Source organism: Heliangelus exortis, chromosome 2, assembly GCF_036169615.1.
Source record: "Heliangelus exortis chromosome 2, bHelExo1.hap1, whole genome shotgun sequence".
In the NCBI taxonomy this organism is placed as follows: domain Eukaryota; kingdom Metazoa; phylum Chordata; class Aves; order Apodiformes; family Trochilidae; genus Heliangelus; species Heliangelus exortis.
The window spans coordinates 32137373-32163116 of record NC_092423.1 but is presented as its reverse complement, the minus strand read 5'-3'; the positions used below and the strand labels follow the sequence as shown (position 1 = coordinate 32163116).

The following is a 25744-nucleotide window of genomic DNA, read 5'->3' as shown; positions in this document are numbered from 1 at the left end:
ATGCTGCCCTTGAAATGTGCTGCAACTCTAAACTGCAGCATCCATCAAGATTAGGTTTCAGTTTCTTTGTTCTGTGTCCTTGGCCCTTCTGCTAGGACCAGGCTGTCCTTTGTGTTGGGGGATGTTGCTAGCAAAGCCCCTCCTGAGACATCTGCACTGAATCTTGCCAAGCTGCTTGAAATGTTGATGTGTTAAAAAGACAGCACTGCATGGACTTTGCCTTCCTTGGGATATTGGTCTGGAGTCTTTCATGAAAGAAATCTTCCATTTAAGTGCCTCGTACTTTTCTGTTTCCGATTTTCCTAGAAATTCAGTAGGGAGACTCTCACGATATTTTGGTAAGTCTCCTCCCAATTTTGGATGAAATCAGTAAGTAAAGAAATGTATTGGACAAGAAAAATAATGGATGTGGCAAGCTTTTTTTTTCCACTTTTTTTTTTTTTTTTTTTTTTTTTTTTTTCCCCCTAGCTGGAAAAAACTTCTATTCCAAGCAAAGATTTGGTCTGGGCTATGTTTCTTCCCTAATTAGTTCCTTTGTTGCACTATCACTTCAAAACAACCCGTTCTGCTTACTTTTCACCTTTTTTTCAAAGCCCTGGTATTCTATACTGTACTGGGGACATCTGTTGCCTCTGTAGTTTTCCTGTTTTAACTTTAGAAGCTGGTTTGTTTATTTATTTATTTAGAGAACTGCTGTTTCCATCTTAGTAGCTGAAATTAGCAGACAAGTGAAATTGAGAGCTGGAGAGGGTAGGAAAGAGGAGATGATAGAAGAGAATGACAGAAATATATAAAATGCAGTAAAAGAAAGATCTGTTTGAAACATAGCAGGAAGTATGGGGAAAACAGAAAGTGTGGAGACAAAAAGCAAACAAACAGAACTGCATTGCCAAAGGATGGTCTTCACTCTCTCCTTGCCTCTGGTAAGATTGTGTATTTGCTGGAAGCGTGCAGGGTTTCATGGAAACATCTTCCCTGTTGTCATCCCTGGATAGAATGATTCTTTTGAAATGACTTACAGGAGTGGAAAAGTCATTAATCAAGCCATCTCCCTAGTCTGTGCATGAGCCTTTTTCTTTTTAAGTCACCTAAGACGAGCAGGGAGAGGAGGAGCTGGAAAGTCAAGAATAGTAGTGATCATTTCAGAGCTGGAAAGCAAGTTGACAAGGCTGTCTGGAAAAAAGAAACAAAAAGAATAGCCTACTATAGAGCTTCCTAGTACCAATATAACTGTTAAAAAAAAGTGAGAATATTGTTGTGTGTGATTTGCTAGAGGAAGCAGAGGAAAGTCCATTGAAAAAAACCAAAGTTAGCAACTTAAAAAAAAGTTAAATTCTACTTTATTTAGATAAAAATAAAGTGAAATCTTAGATTAATCACCCCATTTTAATTTTTGCTTGTTTGGATGGCATGATGGTCAGGAATTTTTTGTTTCAGGGGGGTCTGCTTCACCTCTTTGTTCCAGTATGGGAACAATTCTCTCATACTGTTTGTGTCTCAAGACCTATGCCAGAAGTCTGCAGTTCTTGTCCTCCTGCTCAGAACCGTTTTGTTTGGCTGTGAACGTAAAAGCTCTAGGGAGGCACTGTCCATTAAGGCTAATTCTGTTTCAGCCTTATCCAATGCTTTTTGTCTTTTGTGTGGCTCTCTTGCACTGTGTAGTTTGGCTGTAGTTGCAATCCATGTCCCTCCAGCTTGTGAAACGTGCTGGTTCAGTTGCTTCCCAGTGGCCACGTTTCACAGGCTGTCTCTCAGCAGTTCATAGAATTTAAGTGTAAGCACTGATCTAATCTGACCTCCTGCACAGAACCAGCTACAGAATTTTGAGTAGACATCCCTGAGCAACCCCAGGAAATCCAGGGTGCCGTTTGAAGCATGGCATCTGGGAACAGTGGACATCTCAAAGTATGTTGTCCAGGAGCTGGGGTTTTCAAAAGCTCCTGAGCACCCAGGAACACAGTGCAGTGTTGTACCAACTAGACCTCTCCAAGACAGCATGCAACCGGTGGCATGGTGGTGCTCTCCCTGGTCTTTTTATACAATGAGAAACAGGCCTAAATATACTAGAAGCATCATAGTGTTAATGCACTGCTCTGTACTGTGCAGGAAAGCTACCTCATTCAGTGCTCCTGGGGAGGTCTCTAATGGGTGCTGTTATGATGTGCTGTGGATGTGCCTGTTGCATTCCAGGAGCAGAAAATCCAATCGACTTCCTGTGGCATTTCTAGAAGTGCTACTGATTTGTTGGAGTGTTTCTGATAATCCTCCTCTAATTGGCTTTTTTTGTGGGTTGTTGCTGTCGCCACAGCTACAGAATGATTTGTATAATGGTAAGTCCTGGAGATCTTAAAGAAAACCCAAGTGCTGTGGTTCTGCATGCTCTCCACACATGGAGAGAAAATCTTCACCCCAAGATCTTACTCCAGCAAGCACTTTTTTCTCATGTTCTGTAGAGAAACAGCATATATTGGAGGAATGATTTTATTTAAATTCTTAAGAGGATACAGCAATGAAGACCTTTAGTGCTACACACAGTATCTGGGATAATAGCCAAAAAGCCCAGATGTTTAGTCTTCAGTGGCTTAATTTTAAGCTATTAAATATGGAGTTTATTTTTTGGTTGGAAGCTGACTTTTTCTTAGTTTTCCTAGGATACACTGAAATGTTAACTTTCTTGAGGGAAGCTTGATTCTGTTGGTTAGCCTATTAAAGAAGTGCCATACACTTGTTCCACATGTATGCATTAGCATTGGATTCATATGATTTTCTGGAGATTTTATTTTTTTTTAAGGATTTTTATTTTCTGGGATAGAAATGCAAGAAATTATGCACTAAATGCCAATTTTCTCAGTGACACAGTACCTTATAAGATGATGAAGTAGACATACAGAGTTAGATGTAGCAGCCATGGGAGGGAAAGGCTGCTTAGTACTTTAGCCATGTCACACCATTGTGGTTTTTGTGTCTAAATAAAGGCAATGAAAGGCTACTTGTTTTTCATGTGCAATGTTTGTCCTAGCCATCAGTGGAGAAAAAGAAATAAAAAAGAACAGCAAATTGAGAGAACAGGATGATATGAAGGCTAGGTTCCCTCTTTTCAGATGTCTCCTGTGTCTGTTGCTGGAGCAGGAGAGGGCACTAGGGAGGGTGAGGCTGTTGCTCTCCTTGACTAGATATGAGAGTGGCAATCCCCATTACCTGTAAGGGCTCCAAGCCCAGTGTATGAGGGAGTCTGCACCTCTGAGGAATGATTACTTGACACCTGCCACCCTGAGGGTTAAGTTCACAAGGACTGTTTTCTACTTTCACAGCCAGATCTAGGGAGCAGGTCCACTTCCCCCTCAGCACAGCCCTCAGCGGTGGCTTCCCAATGGAAGCTCTGAAAGAAAGAGTCCCAAGTCTGTCCCCAAAATACAAAATGGCAACTAGGAAAGCATACAGGTAAGCTGTTGCCAAGGCTGCCATCTCTGCATAATCAAAATGAGAGGCGTTGCCTTTTGTGTGGATACTCTTTTGGTCTTGGGCCCTGAGAAACTGAGTGTTTCCCTTGACTTTTTTCATCCAGCTGGTGTGTCATCATCTTCCTTCCCAAACACCTCACTGCTTCCAGGGCCTAGCAGGGGTATGGGAAGTTCCTTTCCTTTGCATTTCATCACAAAAATGGAGAGCAAGAGGCCAGGGATAAAACAAGCAGCCTGCTAATTTTGTAGTACAATATTTATACTCTTAAGAAAGCACAACCATGCACACAGGATATTCGTCTGCCTAATCCTTGCTGTTGACAGGAAGCAGACATTCAGTCTCAAAACATTTGCACATCTCTGCAGTGACAACCCCAACATGGATTTGGCGTCTGCAGAGGAGATGTCTGCAGTCCCTTTGACTATTCCCTTCCTTGCCTGCTGTAATGAACGTGGGCCAAGTGACTGACCAAGAACCCCCCCACACAAGTCTGTGAGATGCAGCACCATTTCTAGAAAGACTAAAAAAATAATTTACATTGCTTGTTCTTTATTTCTTTGATGTAGTGTATGAGGATGCTGCCGTGCTTTTAAAATGTCTTTATAGTCATTTTGGTATCCTTGGCAAAATGTGTTTGCAGGTTTTGTGTGTCCTGGCAAAACTCCTTCCTTCCTTCTCTTTAATTTTCAATTATCTGATATAATAATATTTTTATTTTATTATTTGATTTTGTTTAATATTATTTTTAAAATATAATAATTTTCTGCCAATGCAGAACTACTCTCTGCAAACAAACTCAGACCTGAGTATCTGTCAGTTGTGTTCTGTATAATTTCATTAAAATTCTGGGATTTTTAAAAATAAAATATTCTTTTTAAATAAGAGAATATTATTAAATCTGAATTGGCTTCACTTTCATTTTTAAAAAGAATACTTGAGCACATAGTTTCCCTTTCCCTTCCATTTATCTTCTATTTTAAAACATAGAATAGGATACCTTTCTCTAAAACTGGCTCCATGGAGCAAAAGTTGCTCTTCCTTGTATATTTGTCCTTTCACTGGCAATGTATGTCAATGAGTTTACTCTTCAGTTAAACCCTTAAAGTTCTCCAGACACGCTAAACAAAATGTTTTTATGTTCAAGATGTTCCTGAACATTTTGGAAAAGCTATTTGGGATGGTCACTACTGATGTAGCTCCTTCCTGATACTATTATGATTTGAATGCAGACTTGGACATGTCAGCCAGTGCCATTGGCAACACCCACCTACCCCTTTCTTTCTAAGGCATCTACCAGATTTCCCATCTCATCTTTAATGATACTGTTACTCTTGATAGCTGCTCATGGTACAAAGTTGGAAAGCATTATGCAAATAGGCAGAAAGGTAATTAGATTATACTGAAAACTGTAAGAAACAGGGAACAAATCAAACAGTAAAATCATCTACTTAGTAAGTAATAAAAAAAACTGCAAGAACCTGGAAGCTTATTTGTAGTTAATAAAGGAAAAGGATGACAGAAGTATTAGATGATCGTGTGCGTGTTCAAACCAAAAATGGGCACAGCTGTGAAGGCAGCAAATATGGTACATATCAGGTGAGATCCTTCCAAATACTAACATTAGAGAAATTATACGAGTCACTGGTGTGACTCCATGTAGTCATCTAGTGCAGGATTATAGTCATTCACTTTTCAGGAAGACCCAGATTGCATCTTCCTCTCCCCTTTTTGTGCCTTTTCTCACTGCAAGCTGTGTGAAGGCTTCTTGTGGACCTAAATTTCAGTATGCAAGAAGCTGCCTGCATGTCAGCGTTTGTGCACAATGGATTGTCCATTTGGTTTGACCTCCTGATGTTTCATAGTCATCACCCAGGCAGCTTCAGCAGGGCCTCCAGATAGCATCCTTCATAATACTTCTGTGATGTGTGATTTCCATGTATTGTACCAACAGCTGATTTTAAATGGAAGCTGACAGTCAAAATAATTGAAATCACAGAAGAAAGATTAAGATTAAAACATTACATTATTCACTTTATCATTTGTCGTATATTTGAAGTATGTGATTTGTAATGACAGGAAAATTTCTACAGATTCAGGAATTCAGATTAAAAGCCAGCATTCAACCATCTTATCTGCGTCTTCCACTTACTTAGATTGCAGAGCTATCTTGAATCTGAAAAATGGATTGGAAATCTTGAAATGAGATTTTCTGATGTAATCCCTTCCCTTCCCTTCCCTTCCCTTCCCTTCCTTTCCCACTCATTCTTGCAAGCTGCCCTCTTGCTCAAAAGGTCATTGGTATTGTAGTGTTATGGTGCCAGTGGTGTCAGGATCCTTTTCTTAGTATCAGAATCATGAAATATGCAGAAGGTATTGCTCATGTCTGCCTAGAGCTCCAAGACATTATGAGTGTTGATGGGTTGGAATAGGAGCTCTTTGCATGTCATCCAAAATGTTTATCATAGCAAAGGTTGATGTGCTGGAATTGGCCAACTGGCATGAGAAAAACATTTCACTTCTTTGGGAAAGTGCTATCACTTTGCTGCCTTTTAGAAACATGAATAGTTGTTTTCTGAATTACAGGTGGTTTGCATAAAGAACATAAATTGCTGTGCTCTTTATCACTGCTTACTGTGTGATAAATACACAGTCCAATTTTTCAAGTGTGGTGTATTGAAAATGAACGTCTATTTGAAATGAAAACCGTTTCAGTATTTGAGCATCCTCCCTCTGGAACAGGCTGGATAATAACATGTTCATCACCTTGGGTTATTTTAATATTTCCTGAAGCCTGCACAAGATGCTTTCTATTTTCTTGTCAAAACATACTGAAATGAAAATTATTTTTAATAAAGTACAGTAATCACAGTGTGATCACCAAGGGCATCTTCTCTTGTCAGATTGTTTCTTCCTACTTGTGAGTATTTGCAGTTTCTTAATGTTATGATTGCTGAGCAATCCAGCATTGGGAGGAAGAGAATGGAATATTTCATTTCTGACAAAGAGCACTGGGTGATACAGAGCATCTTCCTTTGCCTCCTAGAACAGTATAAATGTTTAAACCTAATGCTGGAAGAGTTAATATCTGAAAGTTTAGTTTTTTTTTTTTTTTTTTTTTTTGGTTTTTTTTTGGTTTTTTTTTGGGGGGGTTTTTTTTTTTTTTTGGTTTTTTTTGTGGTTTTTTTTTTTTGTTTTTTGTTTTTTGTTTTTTTTTTTTTTTTTGTTTGGTTTGGTTTGTTTGTTTCTTGGTTTTGTTTTTTTTTTAATCCAGTATTTTTTTTCTGTCGTCCACGGGTACTGTACACTGGAAGCAGAGCTCCCATTGATACCCTGTTTTGTCCATGTCTGTCCGTAAATGCCTGCTCCATGGATTTCTATGCCAGATACCGTGCCTGGAAGGTGTTTAGCATGGCAATATTGACATTAGTTTCTAACTAGTCTATGGAAGCACTGGTGTTGGTTTCATACCTTCCTAGGTTATATGCTTTTTGGGTGAATAACTGGTGGGTAACTTGCTTAACTTTAGGCAAATTGAAGCCCAGTATTTACAAAGGGAAGTTCCTTGTCTACACAGGCACCGGGAGCTTTCAGGCTGAATGATTTTTTTTATTTTTTTTTTTCTAAACTGCTTCTGTACACCAGGTTTTTTACTCAAGTTGCTCAGCTCTAAAATAAGTGATGGACAAATCTCAAGAGATTTGGTTTCATATCTTACCCAAACATTAGCCAAGCTAAGTAAAGCTCTGGAGTCTGCATAACTGAGCATGAAACCTCAGAAGAACAGACTTTCTCATGAGAGTGTCAGTGTTTCCTGCTGGCTGGAAATGCCAAGAAAACAGTCCTTCTTGTGGTATTTTGGAACTTCAGCATCTGGACATTGCTGTGATGGGAGAGGAAAGCGAATATGAAAAATAATTGTCAAAAAAGTGAACCCTTTTTCAATTTTGAGTGTGAGTTTTCTTACAGCTCTTTCAATGAATCTATTAATTGATACCATAACTCTGTATCTCAAAGTAGGAGATCTCAATCTGAATCTCACCTTCTGGCTATTTTGTTCTGGGTGTTGCAAAATGGTATCCCGTGAGAGTCACTGAGTATTTCTTCAGTGGCGGGAAGAAACAGCTATTATGTATCCTTTCCTCCTCTTTTATGTACCTATGTAAATAAGCACTGCACTTAGTGTACTTGCTTTGGAGAACATTCTGCTTTCTTCAGTCACTTCTTCGAGTGTGAAATTTAGCTAAGCTTCAGAGCTGCAATCAATGTTTCATGCTAAACAAGTCCAGTAAAAATAAATGTAATTATTACATTATATTACTAATACATTGAAGAAATGTTGTAGTCCTAAGTAACTTTAAAATGAAATAATACGTTGCTTTATATGGAAATTGTAGACATGAGCTATCCCTGTATTTAAAAATAGAGTTAATCTTCATTTTGGATTTTGACAGTGAATCAATGGGACTTGCAGAGAGAGTAACTTCAAAAGTTAAAGATGGAAAAGTGTGTTTATCTCTTGTCCTTCTGCCACTGCAAGATTTACAATATGTTCCCTTCTTTATTCAGTCCATATTTAGCAACTTGAGCAATGAGTTTTCCATCATTGGCTTTGTATGATAAATCCAAGTTCACTCTGTTAGCAGAATACCAAGAATTATCTCTCAACTCCCCTCTCAGTTTATTTTCACCAATGTGAAATGTTCTCTGGCAGGTCCTCTCTAAGCCTTAGCTTCTCACTGTTTACACTGCTAACATGCTGCCCATAGGTACTCACTCAAATCTAGGTTCACGTTCAGGGCTCCAAACACTTTGCATATTGTTAAGGACAATCCAATAGAGTTCTGCTGTTTGCAAAATCTGAATTTTTCTGGCTATATCTGTGCTCTTTCTAGAATTTTCTCCAGTTGGCCCGTGTTTGTCATTCCAAAATGCCAAGAATGCAGTAGAAATATTGAGAGAGGGTCATCAAGTGCAAATTCATTTTCTTGATAGGTACATTTACTAAATTTGTACTACTCACCACTCTCCCCCTTGCTGTTGTTATTACAACCATATTTCACAGAGAGCTTTTGTCAGTTTTGAGGTCTGCTTCTGTTCTTTCAGAGACTGTGCTTTTGGAAGGATTACCTTCCAGAAAAATACACATGAATATGCATATACCTCTCGTTAGTTAGTTATTGTATAAGTACTTCTTTCCTCCATGCCAAAGTTCTATAGGCTTCTTTGTACTGTTACCTTTACTTATTGGAAATGGCAAAAATGGTTTAGTTTAGTAAAATTTAACATTTTAAAAAAAGATCATTATTAGTTCCATACTTGGGTTTTTATGTAAATATTATTTTTAACTGGCTGTATAACTAATAATGACCCACATTCACATGCACTCTATTTAAATCTAAGTAATTGAACGTCCACATGAAGCATGCATTTGCAAACAGATATTTAAAAATTGTTAGTTACCTACAGTTCTGTTTTCTTCTGCTTCTGTTGTTGAAAAGGGGATTCAAATAATGCAAGAAGCAAAAGAAATCAGTGCAGGAATGTAATCAACGTGACAGTTTTGTGCCGTATTTCCATATCAAGCTAAAGCAAACAAAAAATTCAGCTATATATGCATACTTAACAATGTGTGTGTATCTCTAGGGAGTGATCTGAAATGAAGGGACTATCTTTTCTTTCTCGCATTTAAGACTCTCAATTTCCAATTATTTTTCTAACCACATATTAGCGTTTTAATTAAAAGGTGATGATTTACCACTTTCTAGCCACTGAGTACACTTTTATAAAGTAGAGATTTTAAAATAGTGATAATATTGACTATTTTACTATTACTCTGAGCATTTGGAGGTCTAGGAATATTTTAGCACAATTTGAACAATGAAAGAAAAAAGCTCTTTTCAGTAATTTTGTGTTCAAGAATGATTCAACCTTCTTGCTTGCTAACTCTAATATTCAAAGACTTATGAGACTTTAATTTGATTCTTTATCTAAGCATAAAACAGTGTCTGAAAATTGCATAGTAAATTACTGGATAATCACTTTTTTGTAGACTACCCATATTATCAGAATAAATACTGCCTTTTAACAGACACTCTAAATAAGCACAGGGCAAAAGTGAACTTTACAGCTCAACTTGACTTAGGTCAATTGAATTCTAGATGTCCAGAAACAGGGACTGGGGGCTTCCTTACATTAAAATGATGTCGTATCCTGGAGGGAAGCTGAGTTCCGTGTGGTCTGGTACATCAGACCTAGAAAGACAGGTTTAGGTATAAGAAAATATTTGTAATTACACAAAGGCAAATTTAGTTTAATCTTGAAAAAGAAAATTCTCCACTATTATGTAATTTTATGCAAAGTTTACAGAAACTTTATGTTGCCATGAAAGTCATTGTGCCAAAGTCAAATTCTCCAAGGTGAGAAAAGGGCAGCACTGGAGTCCCTCTTTTGCTGTAGGTTCCCCCAGACTTCCAGGTGAGGTGGTGGTGCCAAGGGCCCTGCAGGAGTGAAGGCTGCGTGGGGCAACCATCAGTCAGCATTTCCCTCCTGTCAGGCCAGATGTGCTTTCCTGTCAGTGCACAGATGTGAGCTTGCAGAAGCAAAGCAGTAAAACTTGTGACAAAGTCAGTTTGTTGGCATCAGTGGAACCAGAAGAGCTTCTCAGCATGTGTGAGCTCCACATTAGTGTATTTAGGTACTTATTTAAAAAAAAAAAACCAAACAAAAAAACCAAAAAAAACCCCCAAAACCAAAAACCCACAACTAAACAAGGTTAATTACCCAGGCACTTAATTTGAATCAACATAGAAACTCCATGCCAGTCTCCTGTCTGGGTTGCATGGAGATGTCCTGTCTCTGTGGGTGTGTGGTAGAGAGTTGGAAAATGGAGACTACTGGTTGGCTTGAATTCAAGTGCTTTAAAGCAGCACCTGGTCACAAGTCAGACGTGATGGCAGAGGTCAGACCCTCCTGGCAGTGTGAAGCTCACCAGCCTCAGCTTAATCTTCCCTTGTTCATCATGACTTCTCCTTTCTCAGACCCCTGTGCAGGTTACTGCCTTTGCAGAGCTCCAGCTCAGCAGCATGCCAAGAGGCTCTGGGAAAACACACTTCTCCTGTGCTTTGTTTTCTTCTTTTGTTTTATTTTCACTTGGGTCAGCAGGACAGAGAGCTGGGATGGGTACAGAGCTGTGGCTGTCTGTATGGTTGCCTTTTCACACCCCTCAGTGGTCACGGGGCTGTGGGTGAGTAGGTTCAGGGGGCAGTGCCAGCAGGAAGGAGGGAACTGCTGCAAAGACCTTGAGGAGTGTGGCCAGGGCAGGAAGGAAGGCAGAGCTCAGTGGGTGTGGATTAGATCAGCAGCCATGACAGCTCCTTTTCTGATGACATCAGCAATGACATCACCAATGACAGGGTTGGACTTGATGATCTCTGAGGTCCCTTCCAACCGAGCCAATTCTATGACATCTGCTGACAGATTCTTCCATGTGCACAAGCACCATGGTGTGCAAGCTGTAAGTACTAACTGGGGGACCAAACTTCCAGGACACCCTGAAACCTCAGTTCCCATTTGCTTCCAGTAACTAATGTTGCTTTTGGAATTGTCAGAAGGGCTGCCTCGGTTCTCCAAAAAGGTGGCCAGACCATCACTCTTGTCACTAGGTGAGTGATGCTCCTCAGAGGTGGACTGTGAAGCCCACATGTGCCAGTGGGAGCTTGGTTTTGCTGTGTGCCACCCCTCTAGCACTTTTTGATGACTGTGGGAACCACAAGTGGCAATTATTTGGTGTTACCCTTAAGCACATGATAAGTCAGGGCAATTCAGAGTTTGATGCCTGAGCCCCACACACCTGCAATTACTTAAATCCACAAAATTGCACCCATAGGTATTTGCAGGCAGAAAAATGTTGGCATAAAATTAGAGGCCATTTCCTAAAATCTGTGCCTAAATTTTGATGATATACTATATGAGAGGTTGTTATTTTGAAATGGATTTGCGGAAAGCAATTGAAAATCTCCAGGCATCCCATCTGTGTTTAAAGTAACAACAATAACAAAACTTTAAATTAGCATAAGAGATTTAAGACATTTCAGGAAAACATTGATTAAATCTGCCAATGAAATGAATGTGTTTGGCGAGTGACCTAATTAGTGTATACTTGGTTCTTTTTCACTGCACTGCTTACCACTAATTGCTGTTCTGCTGGTCTTCTCCTGACAAGTAAGAAAAAACAAGGATGAGGGATTTGTTGAGGAAATAGTGACATTCAGTTTTAATTCATTTGAACCTGCTGCCAAGCTTAATTATGAAACTGAGAAACTGAGACCGGGAGGCCCCCAGCCATTTAGGTCATAGGAGAGGGAGATGTTTAGTGTCTGCCAGTGTATTTGGGTAGCACTTATTGTAGCGAGCTATAAACTTGAGCTTGTTGATGTTTAGCTGTTTTCTTTCTCCCACAGGTACAAACCCACCGGTTTTATTCCTAAAATTTAATTATTTAGCTCCAATGGCACCAGGCCAAAACAAAATTACTGGCATTTTATTTCTTAGATGAAAGGTTTACCAATTAATCTAGATAGTCTTGTCTTGGGGTTTTTTGTGTGTGTGTTTGCATGTACAAAGTAGTAATGTGTCGTTCAGCAAAAAAACCCCAAAAAAACACAAAAAAACCCCAAAAACCCAACCAACAAAACCGATAGAACAACCCAAAACGTTTTGTTCCTGGAATACTTGGGGTAGCATTGAAGTGCCAAATTTCCCCTCAGTGTATGTTCATGTGAGCTGAGGGGCTCACATCAGTGAGAAATTCAATTCCCATCTCTCCAAGCAGCAGGGAATAACACAGCTTTCCCTATTTGCATTTGGAGCTGTTAAAGGAAAAGGGCAGGATGCTTCATGAATAAAGGGGAAATAGTTTTGGTTTTGGTTTCCTGTGGTGGTGATGGATTCTTGTGAGCAGAGTCTGAAGGTCCTGGTTTAGAATCCGAGTGCATTTGTCATGATGTTCTTCACAGAAACTGGCAGGGGTGGAGGGGAGTATAATCCATTGACCAGAATGTTTACAAGGCAGTGCACACAGACACACATGCTCAAAAAAGAAGTGGTGGTGGGAAAAAAAAAAAAAAAAAAAATTAAAAAAAAAATCTGTGGAATTTGAGGCTAGCAGAGGGTGGGGATGGTGGGGCTTGCACTTGTTTTTAAGAGAGGAAAAAGAAACGTTAAGATATTTTCTTAGAGCAGTAATGTCTGCTTGGCAGACTCTGGTTTGAATCCCTCCTGGGAGATGCTTCCAGCCAGCCTGCTGCTTTTTCTCAGGAGGAGTCAGGGAGCAGTTCCCTGAGGAGGGATGGGTACCTGAGCTGGCCCTGGCAGGGGCAGCCACAGCAGCTTGGCTCTACCAGTGGGAAGCACAGCCTGAGCTGCTCCAGCCACAGCCTGGGCAGATGGGAAGCACTCTCAGCACAAGGGGCTTGGGGATTCATTTGTGCACTGAGGAGAGCTAGAGGGGGATGTTCCAAGAACCAGCTTTAGCTTCTGTGGGGACTAAACTTGAGTTACGCTGAAAAGTCCATAAACCAAAACAAAGCCAAACAAACAAAACCCCCAAAACCTGAACAAAAAACCAAATTCCAAACAGCACTACTTTGTTAGTGCCTCACTCAAAAATGGGGTGAGATTATAAACAAATGAAATACCTTAGTGTAAGTCACCAACATTGGCTATAAATGTCTACAATGAAGAACATAAATTGTACAAAAAGGCTGCATGCCTGGTTTCCTGTTATATAGCATTGCAGGGTTCTTGTAAGGATACTTGAATGCTGGAACAGCCTGGGAACTTGGCTTCCCTTGCAGCAGATTGTTGTTCTTTGGATGAGTTTTCAGCCATGGAGTGATTTTGTCCTGATGTTCTGTGTGTGGTGGAGAGATGAGTTGGGAAGGGGGGAGGGCCAGAAAAAGATACTTGGAACGAAAATGAACTTGAGAGAAGGAAAAAGAGCAGCTTTTCAGTGAGGCATAGAGTAGCAGTACTAGAATGCATAATGGGTAGCTAGAGATCTAAGTCTTTTTGTCTCAAGGCTCTCACTGGATCTCTGATACGTTTATGTAGCCTCTTGTGCCCATTGAATACAAGTTTATGAGATATTCACAGGCTTAGATATTATGGACTGATGTTAATCTTCTGTAATTCACCTTTAGATAAACTTGGTCTCTATAATTCAGTGCAGGAATATCCTTACACATTCCAGTTTATATTTACAAGCAATACTAACTTAGATGTGTAAAGCACACTATATAGAAAGTCATATTAAAAATAATTTCCCTCCTGCTAGTACATACATGAATCCTGCACTGTACACCGATGATAAATGAAAAAAGCTAACTCTATTATCTGTACTTAATGCTAATATCTAAGCTTACTTCTGTACTTTCATCTCCTGGTTTTTGGGCACCAACATGGGAAAAAATAAAAAGAAATTTAGTCTCCTGAGAAGAACACCTAGCTATCCTAAAAAATAATTTCCTCTGCTTTTAATCCAGAGCATCCCCAAGGCATTTCTGGTTTCCCCATTTGGCAGGTCTGGCTCCTTGTCAGGATCTCTAATCTAGCAACATGGAAGCTGCACATAATTGTATCTCCTCCCCAATGATGCTCTCCCAAAAGGCAGTAGGTTCAAAGAAGCAACTTCACTGCTTCTCTGCAATGAGGAGAGAGCTTGAATAACTCTGCAAAGCAAAATGCAACATAGAAGAAGCTGATTTAAAAATGGCATGCTCGGTAGCAATAAAAAAGGAAAACCAAATGAGGGAATCCGAGAAGGTAGAGAACCCAAGACAAAGAACAGAAAGGTTCACATCGTGGCTTTTTTATCAAAATAGTGCTTTTCATACTCTTTAAGCAAATCAACAGTTTCTTTAACAGTTTTGGCTGTTTCATTTTTCTTACATCTTTTTCATTTTCTTAAAACTTTCTGAATAATGTTTAAGATATAAAAACAGAAAAGTCTATGAGCACAAAATTCTTTAATCATTGGATTAACCCATGCATTGAGTAATGCATATATATCAAAACCCTAATTAAAATATATTTATAACTTGGGGGGCAAGGTGATTACAAGCACAGACTCTTATACCTAGGTTCAGCACAAAGAGGAAGACAGGGGGGCCTCACTGGATCAGGAAGAAAGGCTGGCAAAAAAAAATAAAAATGGATATGGCTGGAAAGCATAGCTGTGGTTGCCTCCTGTGCGATTGTGTATTGACCTAGTAAATGGAGATGTCTGCAAAGGAGCTGCTATGCTATAAATATGGTTGTGCTAATATTATTAAAACTTTTAGGTAGTTCAGTTTTGTCTGTACAGCTTCCCAGGGACATGCCAAAGAGGTGGACCCTGGCCACAGCTTGTCCGAACAGCACATAACTACCTGTGCTGTAATTGCTTAATAAGATGTAGGTGGGGCTTTTCCCTGGATGGATTGTGAAATGTATGCAGCTGCCTAAATTGGTAGTTGGCAAGATTTTAAAATCTTCCTAACTTGGTTCAAATCTTTAAGAGCAAGACATTTGAAGAGTGTTGAAGATTAGAGTTAGCTCGGTGCTTAGAAGTAGCAAAAAATCTATTCTTTGTCCTCTTTGCCCTCTTTTGTATGTTCAGGAAAATAAAATTACTTCCAGAGTTGTTGATACCCAGCAGGGACTTAAGAGCACTGATATAGCTTAAACATATCAGCCTTACTGGTTAAAGGAGGACAAAATGGAGAGGCAAGAAAAGATAGGAAGTGAGTTGCTGATTAATAAACTAAACTAATGCAAATACTGTGAGTAGGAAAGCCACTTAAAAGCAGATGATTATCCCTTGCTAATCCCTAAGATCTAACCTCTCTAAGCTGCTATTCAGATGATTCCCTGAAGCAGTTTATGGTAGGAACCTGGCCTTCATTTCAACAGAGTGCATAGAGATAAAAGGGATGTGGTTTAACCAGGCTGTGACTTTATTATCTTACCATCTTCTAGATCTATCTGGCAGTCACTTGTAGAGCACAGGTTGTGATTTCTCCCTTAATCGCTCCCACCTGCTGGAAGGCTTTGCTCCCTGTCCTGATGCAGATGGCCCCAGACTGCTGCAAAGACCCACTACTCTCCTCTTCTGAAAATGAATTCTTGGAAGGGTTCAAGGGACAGGGAAAGGGTTGTGTTTTCTCACAAAACTTGCCATTGCAAGCTGTAGCTTTGCATTCCAACTGCTTCTTCTGGTGGATGAGGTGAGGCAGTACACCAGAGCACAAGAGCCCCATGAGCATCTGCCCTCCTGCTGCCAGGGACCTTTTATCTGCTAGGACAGGAAAAGAGCTGCCTTTTTTCTCTGTCTGCTACATACCTTCCTGCATTTTGAAGCTTTGGGTCATTGCATTTCCTTAAAACCCACTAAGCTGAGAAGGAAAGGTATAAGAAGTAGAAGTGTGATGGCTAGTCGTGGTGAAAATGCTACTGGAAGACTATGAGAAAACTTGAGTGAATGGAAATTAATTTCCTCCTTTATAAAAATAAAATCGTATGCACATACTCATGAATAATTAATAATAATAATAATTTAAAAAATTAATAATTTTTTTTTCCTGTTTATTTTTCAGGTTATGGTTTTGTAGATTTTGATAGTCCGGCAGCAGCACAGAAAGCAGTAGCATCTCTCAAAGCAAATGGCGTGCAGGCACAGATGGCAAAGGTAAGAGCAACCATGTTATTACAGGATTACCTGAGCTGTTTGGTTAAATTTCCAAGAGTTTGTTTTCTTAAGTTTTTGCATTGCTTATTCAAATGTTGGGGTTTTTTTTGTCCTTTGTCTCAAGTGCCTTATTCATCTTATGGTTTGTCTGTGTTCTTGGGTGCTGTCTCTCATGTGATTGATTCTGCTCTCAGCCCCTCAGGGTTTTAAGGTAGAGAGTGTTGTAGTGGCAGAGCAGTTGGCAATACTTATGTGCTGGCTACAGTGTGAAAGAGTTGCCTTTTCTTTCCCTTGGAGTTGTCTTCATTTGGTTCCTTGGAAGGGTTATTATTTTCTGAAGTGCCTGGTGGGCTTCTCTGAAGGAGTGATTGACTGAACATGAGGAAAGTTTGTTTGATCTGTCTTGGTTTTGCTTCTTCTGTCTTTTTATTTTGAAGATGTAAATGGAAATGCAGCAGGTTGTTGAAAGAATAGTTGTTGGAGGGTGTCTGGAAGTGACTGGCATCTTTTGTTCAGAGAGACTGCAGGATCTATGCTGCATATCTCATAGCAAGCAGGGTGAGCTCAGGTGTGCTGGTCCTGGAATTGTCCTTTGTGCTCAGGCAAATGGGCTGATGGGGAGAGAGAGGATAGAGTAAATGACTGTCATATGCTCTGGATGTTGTCCTTCTGAAGTCATGTGTCTTTGGGCTCTAGACTGTCTCAGGCAGCAGAAGTAATTGTACTGCAAAAATGCCTTGGCCTAGAATCACAAAAAGCCCTTAGTATTGCCTGATTTAGACTGCTAGTCTAGTATCTCAAACAGTAAAAACAACCAGGTAATTACAAAACCAGGCAAATCGATTAATTAACAATCACCACACTTAAAGGTTGCAATTTAAAGGAATGCTGATGATTGAAACCTTTGTTTTCCAACATCATACTAAAAACCTATTATTTTTATTTTTATTTTTTTTTTACAATAGAGTTAAAATCCCCGGTGGCAAATGAGGTTCATTTGCCTTTTGCTGAGTTACACTTGCTGTTCCTTAAAGTAACTGGATGTTTTCCATGGTTTTCTGTGTAACAGTGCCCCACAATGCAAGCTGTGCTGTTTTATTGGCTCTTAGTTTTTATCGACGTGTGGTGATAAAAAATATTTGCTTCAAATGGATAAAAGATGGCAAGCTGGAGAATGTGAACACCTACTAAGGACTGTGCTATTTTATTTCTCAGATATACTGCATCTCCTTGTTAAAATATAGGCAATTTGACACATTAGTCAAGCTGTGAAAGAGAAGCCAAAGACAGGAGGTATGTTTTGTTCTACTAGTTGATATCAAATAGCCATTTCTGGGGAGGAATAAATCTCTAACTACATAAATCTGTAAAGCTGCAGATTTAAAATTAGAGATTTAAAGATAGGATTGAAGGATAAATCTGTATTCTGTTCCCTCACGATTCAGAACAATGAAAAATTTTAGCACTTTCACCCGTGGAAATACCAGAATAGAAGGTGACTGAAGATACTGTGTTTTGGATTGTCCCGTATTTTTAGGGGTCAAAGCAAAGTCTGATGCTTTCAGAGCTGGAAGGGCTGCATCAGCCACTGAGGTCTGTTTTCTGGGGGACCTGTGGCAGGAGTAGTTTTTTTGTCCTGTGGGATTTTGAGGCTGGTGTGCAAACATTTGTTTGCATAAGGCTGACTGTATTTTTATTATTGAGGTATGGTGCCTGGAATGCCAGATAGGTTCTTTCTAGTGTGTTTGATAGTTAAAAGATAAATATACAACTGACTCTTCCTAACTCTGAAAAAAAATCTAAGTATTTAGAAAAATGAGGATTCAAAGGAAATTGAGACAACTTTGCACAAAGTACCTCACACTGCTGAGAAGGCAGGAGCTTGGGAAAAAATCTATCAGAGAAACTTATTAGTTATGCACATGTTGGAAGCCATGTTACATAATAGGACTGAAAGACAACATTACCTGCCAGTGTCTGAATGAACAAGTGAGGGCTCAGAAGAGGTTTGAAGAGGCAGAAGAAGAATTTAGCCATCATTTCTGGAAGTTTATCCAGAGCACTTTTGTTTCAATAACTGCTTTGATTAGTGGTGAATGCTGACTAACAAATTAAGTAAAAGAAAAAAGACTATCTGAGAAGAAATTGCTTAAACCTTTTGCATGCCCTACCTTTAAAATATATAGTCAGTGTCCTGCATTTTTTGTTCTGCACTGCAAAGCAGTGAAACTGTCCCATGTATAGGACCAGGAGATGCCTGTAAATCTGTGTTCAGCCAGTGTCAAAAATCTCAGTCTGATCATGGATGCTTTTGAATCAAGGTGAAAGAGGCATAAGAAAGTTACTGCTATGAGCTGGCCTTCTCCAGCATATGCAGAAGTGTCAGCAGAGTATGTTTTCCTGGAGAGAAATCTTGCTCAAAAGAAGAAGTTCTTTCTCAGTTTTAACACAATATGATTTTTTCTCGTAGAAATCCTGGAATCCTCTTTGTAAAACAAAAAAAGAGAACTGACCCGCCACCCATTTTGGGCAGCAGAAGTATCTTGTGGATACTTGAGTAAAAATATACTCACTTTATTGATGCTTAAATCCAGCCATCTCCCACATTTTTATAGCATTTGGACACATTTTTGGCTGATGTTTTAAGTGCTGCCTCTGTAAGATGGTTGAACTGGTTCATCCATGCTCCAATGTTGGAAAACTTGTTCTGTCAAGGCTAATATGCCTCATAACTCTGCACAGGGAGAAACATCATTAAACATATTTCAATCTCTCTTTCTGTTCTCCTGGATACTGTTCAGCCTGGTGTGAAGTAGTCAGAAGAGGAATTTTTGGCTAAGGGAGAGAAACAGCAGTATTATGTCTGCAGAGGTAGTGGTGGCAGCTGGGAGTAGAGGTTCCACTGGTGCAGGTGCCCTCCTGCTGGGACAAGGGCTCTCAAAGCCTCACACCCAGGTGACATCTGCATGAGGCTCTTGTACACCTTTGTTATCACCATGTGCCTTTAGCATTTCACTTACACACATATCGGAAGCAGAAGTTTTTACTACTGCCACTGGCTTATGTTCAATGAATTTCGTCTAAGTTTTCAAAAGTGCTTATTAACAATTTGATTTCTTGAGATGCATTAATGCTATGGAGCTTCTGAATGATGGTTCCTCAGCTGTCCTGGCTTATTTTACATTATGCTTCCTGCTCACCTTTAGAAATAACTCAGACATGCAGATTGCTTTGTATGTATGTAGTGCCTGCTTGTCCAGGCTTGTAGAGTTCAGGTGGGTTTTAGTTTTTGCCTTTCTGCTAAAGATGGCCCAACTGATATTTGACAGGATAATCTCACAGGAATTATTTATTTGTCTCTTTATGCTAGGGACTAAAAAAAAAAAAAATGCATAAAAGATAATGTTTAAGTATATGGTTTGTATATCAGTTTGGATTTTTCCATCTCCTCCTTCCCTGAATTTTCCAGAAGAATGTTATAGATGGAACATGGAAAATTATTAAGGAGAATCTTACTAATACATGAGTGGGCGAGGAAGCCAGCACACATGAAAAACATATCAATGTTTTAATGAAATATGTAGTCACATCTATTCTCGGGATTTGCAAGAGTCTTTCACCCAGAACTGCATTTTCATTTCTTAATCTGCTTTGTATGAAGATTTTAACAATGCCAAAGAGTCGATTCAGTTGAAGTCTATTGTCTAAATAAGTGCTAGTGTGTGAACTCGTGTCAATCTGAAGTTTGTGGGCTGTGCAGTCTATAGCTTCAGAGATATTTTGGGATCCCCTCTACCATCTTTTATTTCCAATTCTAGTCTGCTGTAAGATTGCATACAGTGGAAGCTCAGGCAAAGGAGGGTTCTTGCAGAGAGTATATAATAGCTCTTTGATATCTAACAGCCCTTCAGGAGTGCTGAAACAAACCCATTAACCAAAGAAGTATTTTAAATCTCGGTGTTATTCCTAGTGCCTTTATAAGGATTAAGAAATGTATTTGGTGATGCATGTCTTCTCTGCGTTTTCCTTTCATATGTATAATGCATTTAGACATCCTCAGCACCTGTGTGAGAAATGTGGACTCTAAAGAAATACTTAATTAGCAATGGCAGTTGTCTAAGTCCAAGGAGCATTTCTTGACTGCTCTGCTGCAGTAATTGCCATCCAGAGGGTGTACTGAAGGAGCTGGTTCTGAAATAGGACTATACCAGTAGGCTCTGATGTGTTTTGCTTGCCAATGGAATTACAGAATTTCCTTCCTGTGTCATTTTTCTCATCTCTCAATCATGCAGAAGCTTAAATACAGGGAGTAGTCACCATCTAGGTAAAAAATAAAAGCCAGCTGTTTCCCAAAGAACAGAACCAAGCATAAGAACTTCTGAAGAGGAAGAGAGAGAGAGTTGCTCCATAGGTAAATAGACAGTTTTTCTCCAAGGACAAACGAAAAGGAAATCCCACAGAAGAATTTTACTTGTTTTCCAGGCTTTTGTGTAGTTTTCAGGAATTGCTCTGATATGAGTCAGCCGACCAAATAAGCCTATTCTGTCCACTCATTTTTTCAGCTTCATTTTCTCTTCTTTTAAAATTATTTCAGATAGCAATACTCAAAAGAGCTGTTCCTTAGAATGGGTACTGCAGAAAATTGAAAGACTCTCCAGTGAAAGCCCTTCTTCCTATTTTTTTAATCTTTTTTCAAGATTAAAGATTAATTTTTTTTAAGGGAATATTTTAATTTTCTATATTTTGCTATTTAAAATATAATGAAAATAGTTAATAAAATTACTGTTCTTACAAAATATTAAATATGGCCTAAAGAACCTCAAGTGGTTTCTTAATTCATGATTGAAATGTCTGTGAATTTTAGCTAACCAAACCTCGGGATACTGGTGTTTTGCATTTTTGGACAATATTTGTGGGTAACAGACTTCTTGACTGAGTTAACTCTCCTTTCTATACCAAAGCAGGATGCTAGAATTTTTAGAGTTCAAAATTAAAATTGTCAGGCTTCGGTTTTAATCCTGTTCTTTAATTACCTGATCCCCCTCACCCGCAAACTGTTCTATGAAGTCAAGAGATGCAGATTGGGTCTATAAAAGATTCTTTTTTTGCTGCTGGAACAGGAGCTGGTGACTCTGGAAAGCCCCAGTGCACTCAGCAAGGTAGGAGAAGCCAAGAAATGGCTGTGCTGCCGCTGGCCACTGTCCATGTCCTTTCTGAACAAATTGCACAGTCAGGTGTGGGCTGCTGCTTCACCAGTTGTCAGAGACATTTGATACAACTGAGCTTATGTGTGTAGAAGGCACTCTGGAATGAATGCTCCTCTTATCTTCCTAAAATGCTACCTGCTGTCCCTGGTTTTATGCATGGTACAAACTGACTGACTAATGCTGACCTGAATCGATAACGATCCTGGTTAATTGACAATTGAAAATTACAGCTGGGAAGAAGTGAGAGTTTTAGATTTGGAAATTACAGGTGCCAGTATCTCTTTCTTTTGATTTCTTTTATCAAGTCAACCCTACCAAAGGAGTCCTGCAGAAGTAACTGCAATCCCCAAATTTCATACAGTGCTGGCTATTAGAGCCATGTCCTTCTCACCTTTTCTTGACAGTGTGCCTGTGTTTGTTTTTGGTTTTTTTTGTTTTCATAAACTATCTTTCACTCTTGTAATAAGTAACCAGTTTTCCAGCTGGAGCTGGCCCTTAAGTGCAGGTTTTGTAAATATAGGATGCTTTTCTATACTTTAAAGGGTTATGATTGATGAAGTAAAATCCTTGAAGAGTTGCTAAATTATTTGTTTGTGTCACACTTTATTACAAAATTTCTCAGGAAACTGTGTCTTTCCAAACCTGGAAGTTTTTTTCCAGATGAAATGCTGTCTAAATTCAGGATTCAAATTGCAGATGTGCTATAGGAATGTACTAACTTTGAAGTTCAGAACATCTGCAGTAGCAGATGACTGTGTCTTATGAGCTTCCTAGACAAAGCTAAAAGATTGAGCACCTTTGTAAAAATAGTGGTGGTCTGGGGTGATAGTGAAGATACATGACATTAATGGAAGGACTTCATAGTTTCACCAAGTCTGGAGAATTTCATGGTTTTACCTGCAAACTATATGGAAGATGAAATGTGAAATGAGCCTTATAGATCAGTATGAAAGGGGGTGTGCATTGGCAGTGCTCTTAACCACACCTGCCAAATTTATACACAAACATTTCTTTGCAGCTTTTCAGAAGCGCTTATTAGCATAATTCTACTCTCTAGAAGAGAATGGGACTTTTACTGTTGATTAATGGAGAGAAATTAGGTCAGTGCTATGTTCCTTTGTTCCCAAAAATCTTAGATCAGCACCTTTCTCCTTTCTTAATCACTTAGCTAGCTTAGAAAAATTTATGGCATATACAATCATGTTTATTCTCTAGCTATCACCTCAGATAGATCTTGCTATGTTATTATCTCTTTTCAAGAGTGCCTTTACTTTCTAGAATGGCTTGATTTTTTTCATACCATAACTTTATCTGAGACTAAAACATTCCTTTGCCTTTGAAAATTGCAATGTAAATAGCCAGAAAATATATCCACCTCTGTGCTACTAATGCCCTGCATCATAGAACATATGCTGATAAGCGAAAGATGTGGCCAGCTTTTGGGCTGCAAAATAGAATTACTGGGTTCTTTTTGGGTTATGAACTTCAGCCAAACAAGAATTGGCCTTTTTTCATAAATACACATTGTTCTTGACTTTCCTCCGACTTGGGACACATTGAATTAGTAATAATACAGCTGAAATCCACAGAGCTTTGGCAAGTTAAGCCAGAGAGAAGAAAGGGGCTCCCTATCTTTAGCACTCACATAGCCATACATCTTGGAAGCTCTTACGTACTTTTTGCAAACCCTTCATGTTTGCAGAACAGGAAATCTGAGTCCTGCAAATGAGTTAAACACTGGAGCCAGATTAATTCTTCTTACCCTCCATACTCAGGAAACTCCAAACGCCCCACAGAGGAGTTATCCGACCACAACTATGCAGCCTGGGAATCTGCAGCTCTGACTGAAACAATGTTCTAAATTCAGTAAGCACATCTTTACTCACCAGAAAAAACCCAGAGCACTCTGAAATGATGAAAAAAAATGTGGCTTTAGAAAATATTACTGTGGTAGAAAATGGACTTAGCCTTTCTTTCAGTGACATACCATTTAATCAGGTTCTTCTGTTGATGAGCATGAGACGACGCTTTTGTAAGGTGAGAAACAAAAAATCTGCTTCCTCAGAAGGAGAAGGAAATCATTCACATGACCACCAGCAGGAGGACGTGTGCATGCTTTTTGGTGTATTGAGTAGTCTGGACTGAGACTCAGATTCATCAAAACAATTTGAGAAAATCGAGCCACTTTCAGATTATTGTGTTTGATTTGGAAAGCAGGTGTGAAAATTCAGTAGCATTTCCTCTGAGTTATGTGAGTGGCTGCATAACAGCTCATCAGCCTGGAAATACACAGTTGCATTTTCTCCCAGTACACACAAATCTAGTAAAATGCATAGATATTCCTTGTGCACGTATGCATACCCCTCTGAATGTCTAAATGTTACTATATTAGTGAGTACTCTGCTTATTATTTCCTTACTAATGAATGTCTCCTATTCAATAGGCATGTCTGAGTGGTTTGCCTGTAATCTAAATAAATTTAGTTTTAGATGCAATTTTATTCACTAATGAGTGATAATTTTTGTCACTGGGAAAACTCCTTTATTTCTGTATTGAATAAAATTATCAGATTAGGCTCTCCTCGTGGTAACATGTGAAAAAAATGAGTCATTATGGCAGCTCACTGAATTTTTTAGTCCTTGGACTTTCCCTTTATGTACATGCACTCAGAAAGGAAGGTTAGGATGGGATGAAGGGTTGAATTCTATTTGCACTCATGTTAGACTAACTTTAATGTGATCCAGATAAAAGTAAGTGATCTAAGGATGTAAAACTGGCCACATTGGGCCAGAGCAGAAGTCTCATGACACCAGAATCTCTTTGCGATACTGAGCAGTAGCACCTTCCAGTAGAGCAGTAGAAGAACCAGGCAAGCATCTGAGGATACTTCCCCAGAGTACCCCTGACCCCTAGAAATTTCCAAATTGGGGTTTCCTGAGCTTGTATTGAGTAGCCTTCTGTAGAACTGACTCCCTGTCCTCAAAGAAATAGTTTATCCTGACTTCTTTTTTTTGTATTTAAAATTTTGGCAGCACAACATCAAGCTGTAAGAAAGTCTTCAATTTGCCTGTATGCTCTTTGAAAAAAACATCTTCTTTGCTTGCTCTAGACCTCAAGTTTTCATTTCCTTGGTTGGTTGATAATTCTTGTATTGGAATAGACAGAAGGCTCTTGTTCCCTATAAATCTTTTTCATGCCATTTATTATTTTATGAAATGCAGTCATAACTTCCCTTAATTCCTGTTCTTTTTCCACTTTTAAGAGAGATGTGCCAGGATGGGAATGCATGAATAAGGATGTGGTTCCTAGAAGCAAAGAGCTGTTGCTAAGTAATGAACATGAAACACAATGAAGTGTTTTATAATGAGAGCACAGCTGATAGCAAGTTTAGAAGGTCATTTTTTTATCAATATGGTGGACATCAGGTGGGTGTTGCTAATGCTGTGTAGTGCTGCAGCATGGGAAAATGGACAGGGGAAGGTTATATATGTCTGGCATAAGGTATTTTGTAAGGCCTCCCTCATTTTGGGCAAGGATAAATGCACATATCCGATTAAACCTAGGATGATCAATTTTTTAGATAAGAACTGTCAGCTTTAGAAAAATGTACCCCAGAAATAATTTAAGTGATAAAAAAAAAAAAAAAAAAAAAAAAAAAAAACAAACAAAAAACAAAAAACAAAAACAAAACAAACAAAAAAAAAAAAACCAAGTAGCATAACTTTTTCTCTAAAACAGCAAGTGAAAAAAGTATGAGGACAAATCTGAGGACATTTTCAGTGTTGTGTCAAATGGAAACATACCTGAAACCCCCCCTCCTGCCACCTCTGTGTAAATAAAGCATTACAAATGCCTGCCTTAAATTCTGGCACTGTTTGATCTCAGCTTTCCTTAAAGTCTTAGACCAAGTATCTCAAACTAATGCCATTGGTGTATCAGTGTCTGGCTAATTCTCTCAGCAGGTGTGAGGACATCAGCTTTGCCAGGGGCCACTGAAGTTCCTCTGTGCATTTTATTTGGCAGTCTCTGCTTGGCCATGATGTTACCAGCAAGGCTGCAGCACATGCCTTCATTTATAAAAGGAAGAAAGGAACTGCAGCAGCTCTCATGCTGTGCAGGTGTATCTTTATTTAGAAAGGATGTGTATTAATGCTGTTTTGTCTTCCCTGGTGCTCACAGAGGAAAATTACTTTTAGGAGCCTTAGTCTAAAATGGTGGACACATTGGAGAACCTAGGGACTTGGCACTTTTTCTAGCTTGGTAGGAGAAAGAATCTTTGATTCCCCCCAAAATTATACAAAGGTATGTGTTGGGATTTCTGGGATGTTCACACCTACCAAAGACGCCCCTT

At 39.1% G+C, this 25744-nt stretch overlaps 1 protein-coding gene across 7 annotated transcripts in view; it reads left to right on the top strand.

The window, feature by feature from the left end:
- RBMS3 (RNA binding motif single stranded interacting protein 3) overlaps window positions 1–25744 on the top strand; it is a 706618-nt gene that overhangs the window by 427104 nt on the left and 253770 nt on the right. For all 7 annotated transcript variants that reach the window (XM_071735450.1, XM_071735452.1, XM_071735451.1 and 4 more), the window contains one exon: window positions 16095–16186. In XM_071735450.1, the coding sequence (XP_071591551.1) occupies window positions 16095–16186 (92 nt within the window). The remainder of the gene's footprint in view (window positions 1–16094; window positions 16187–25744) is intronic.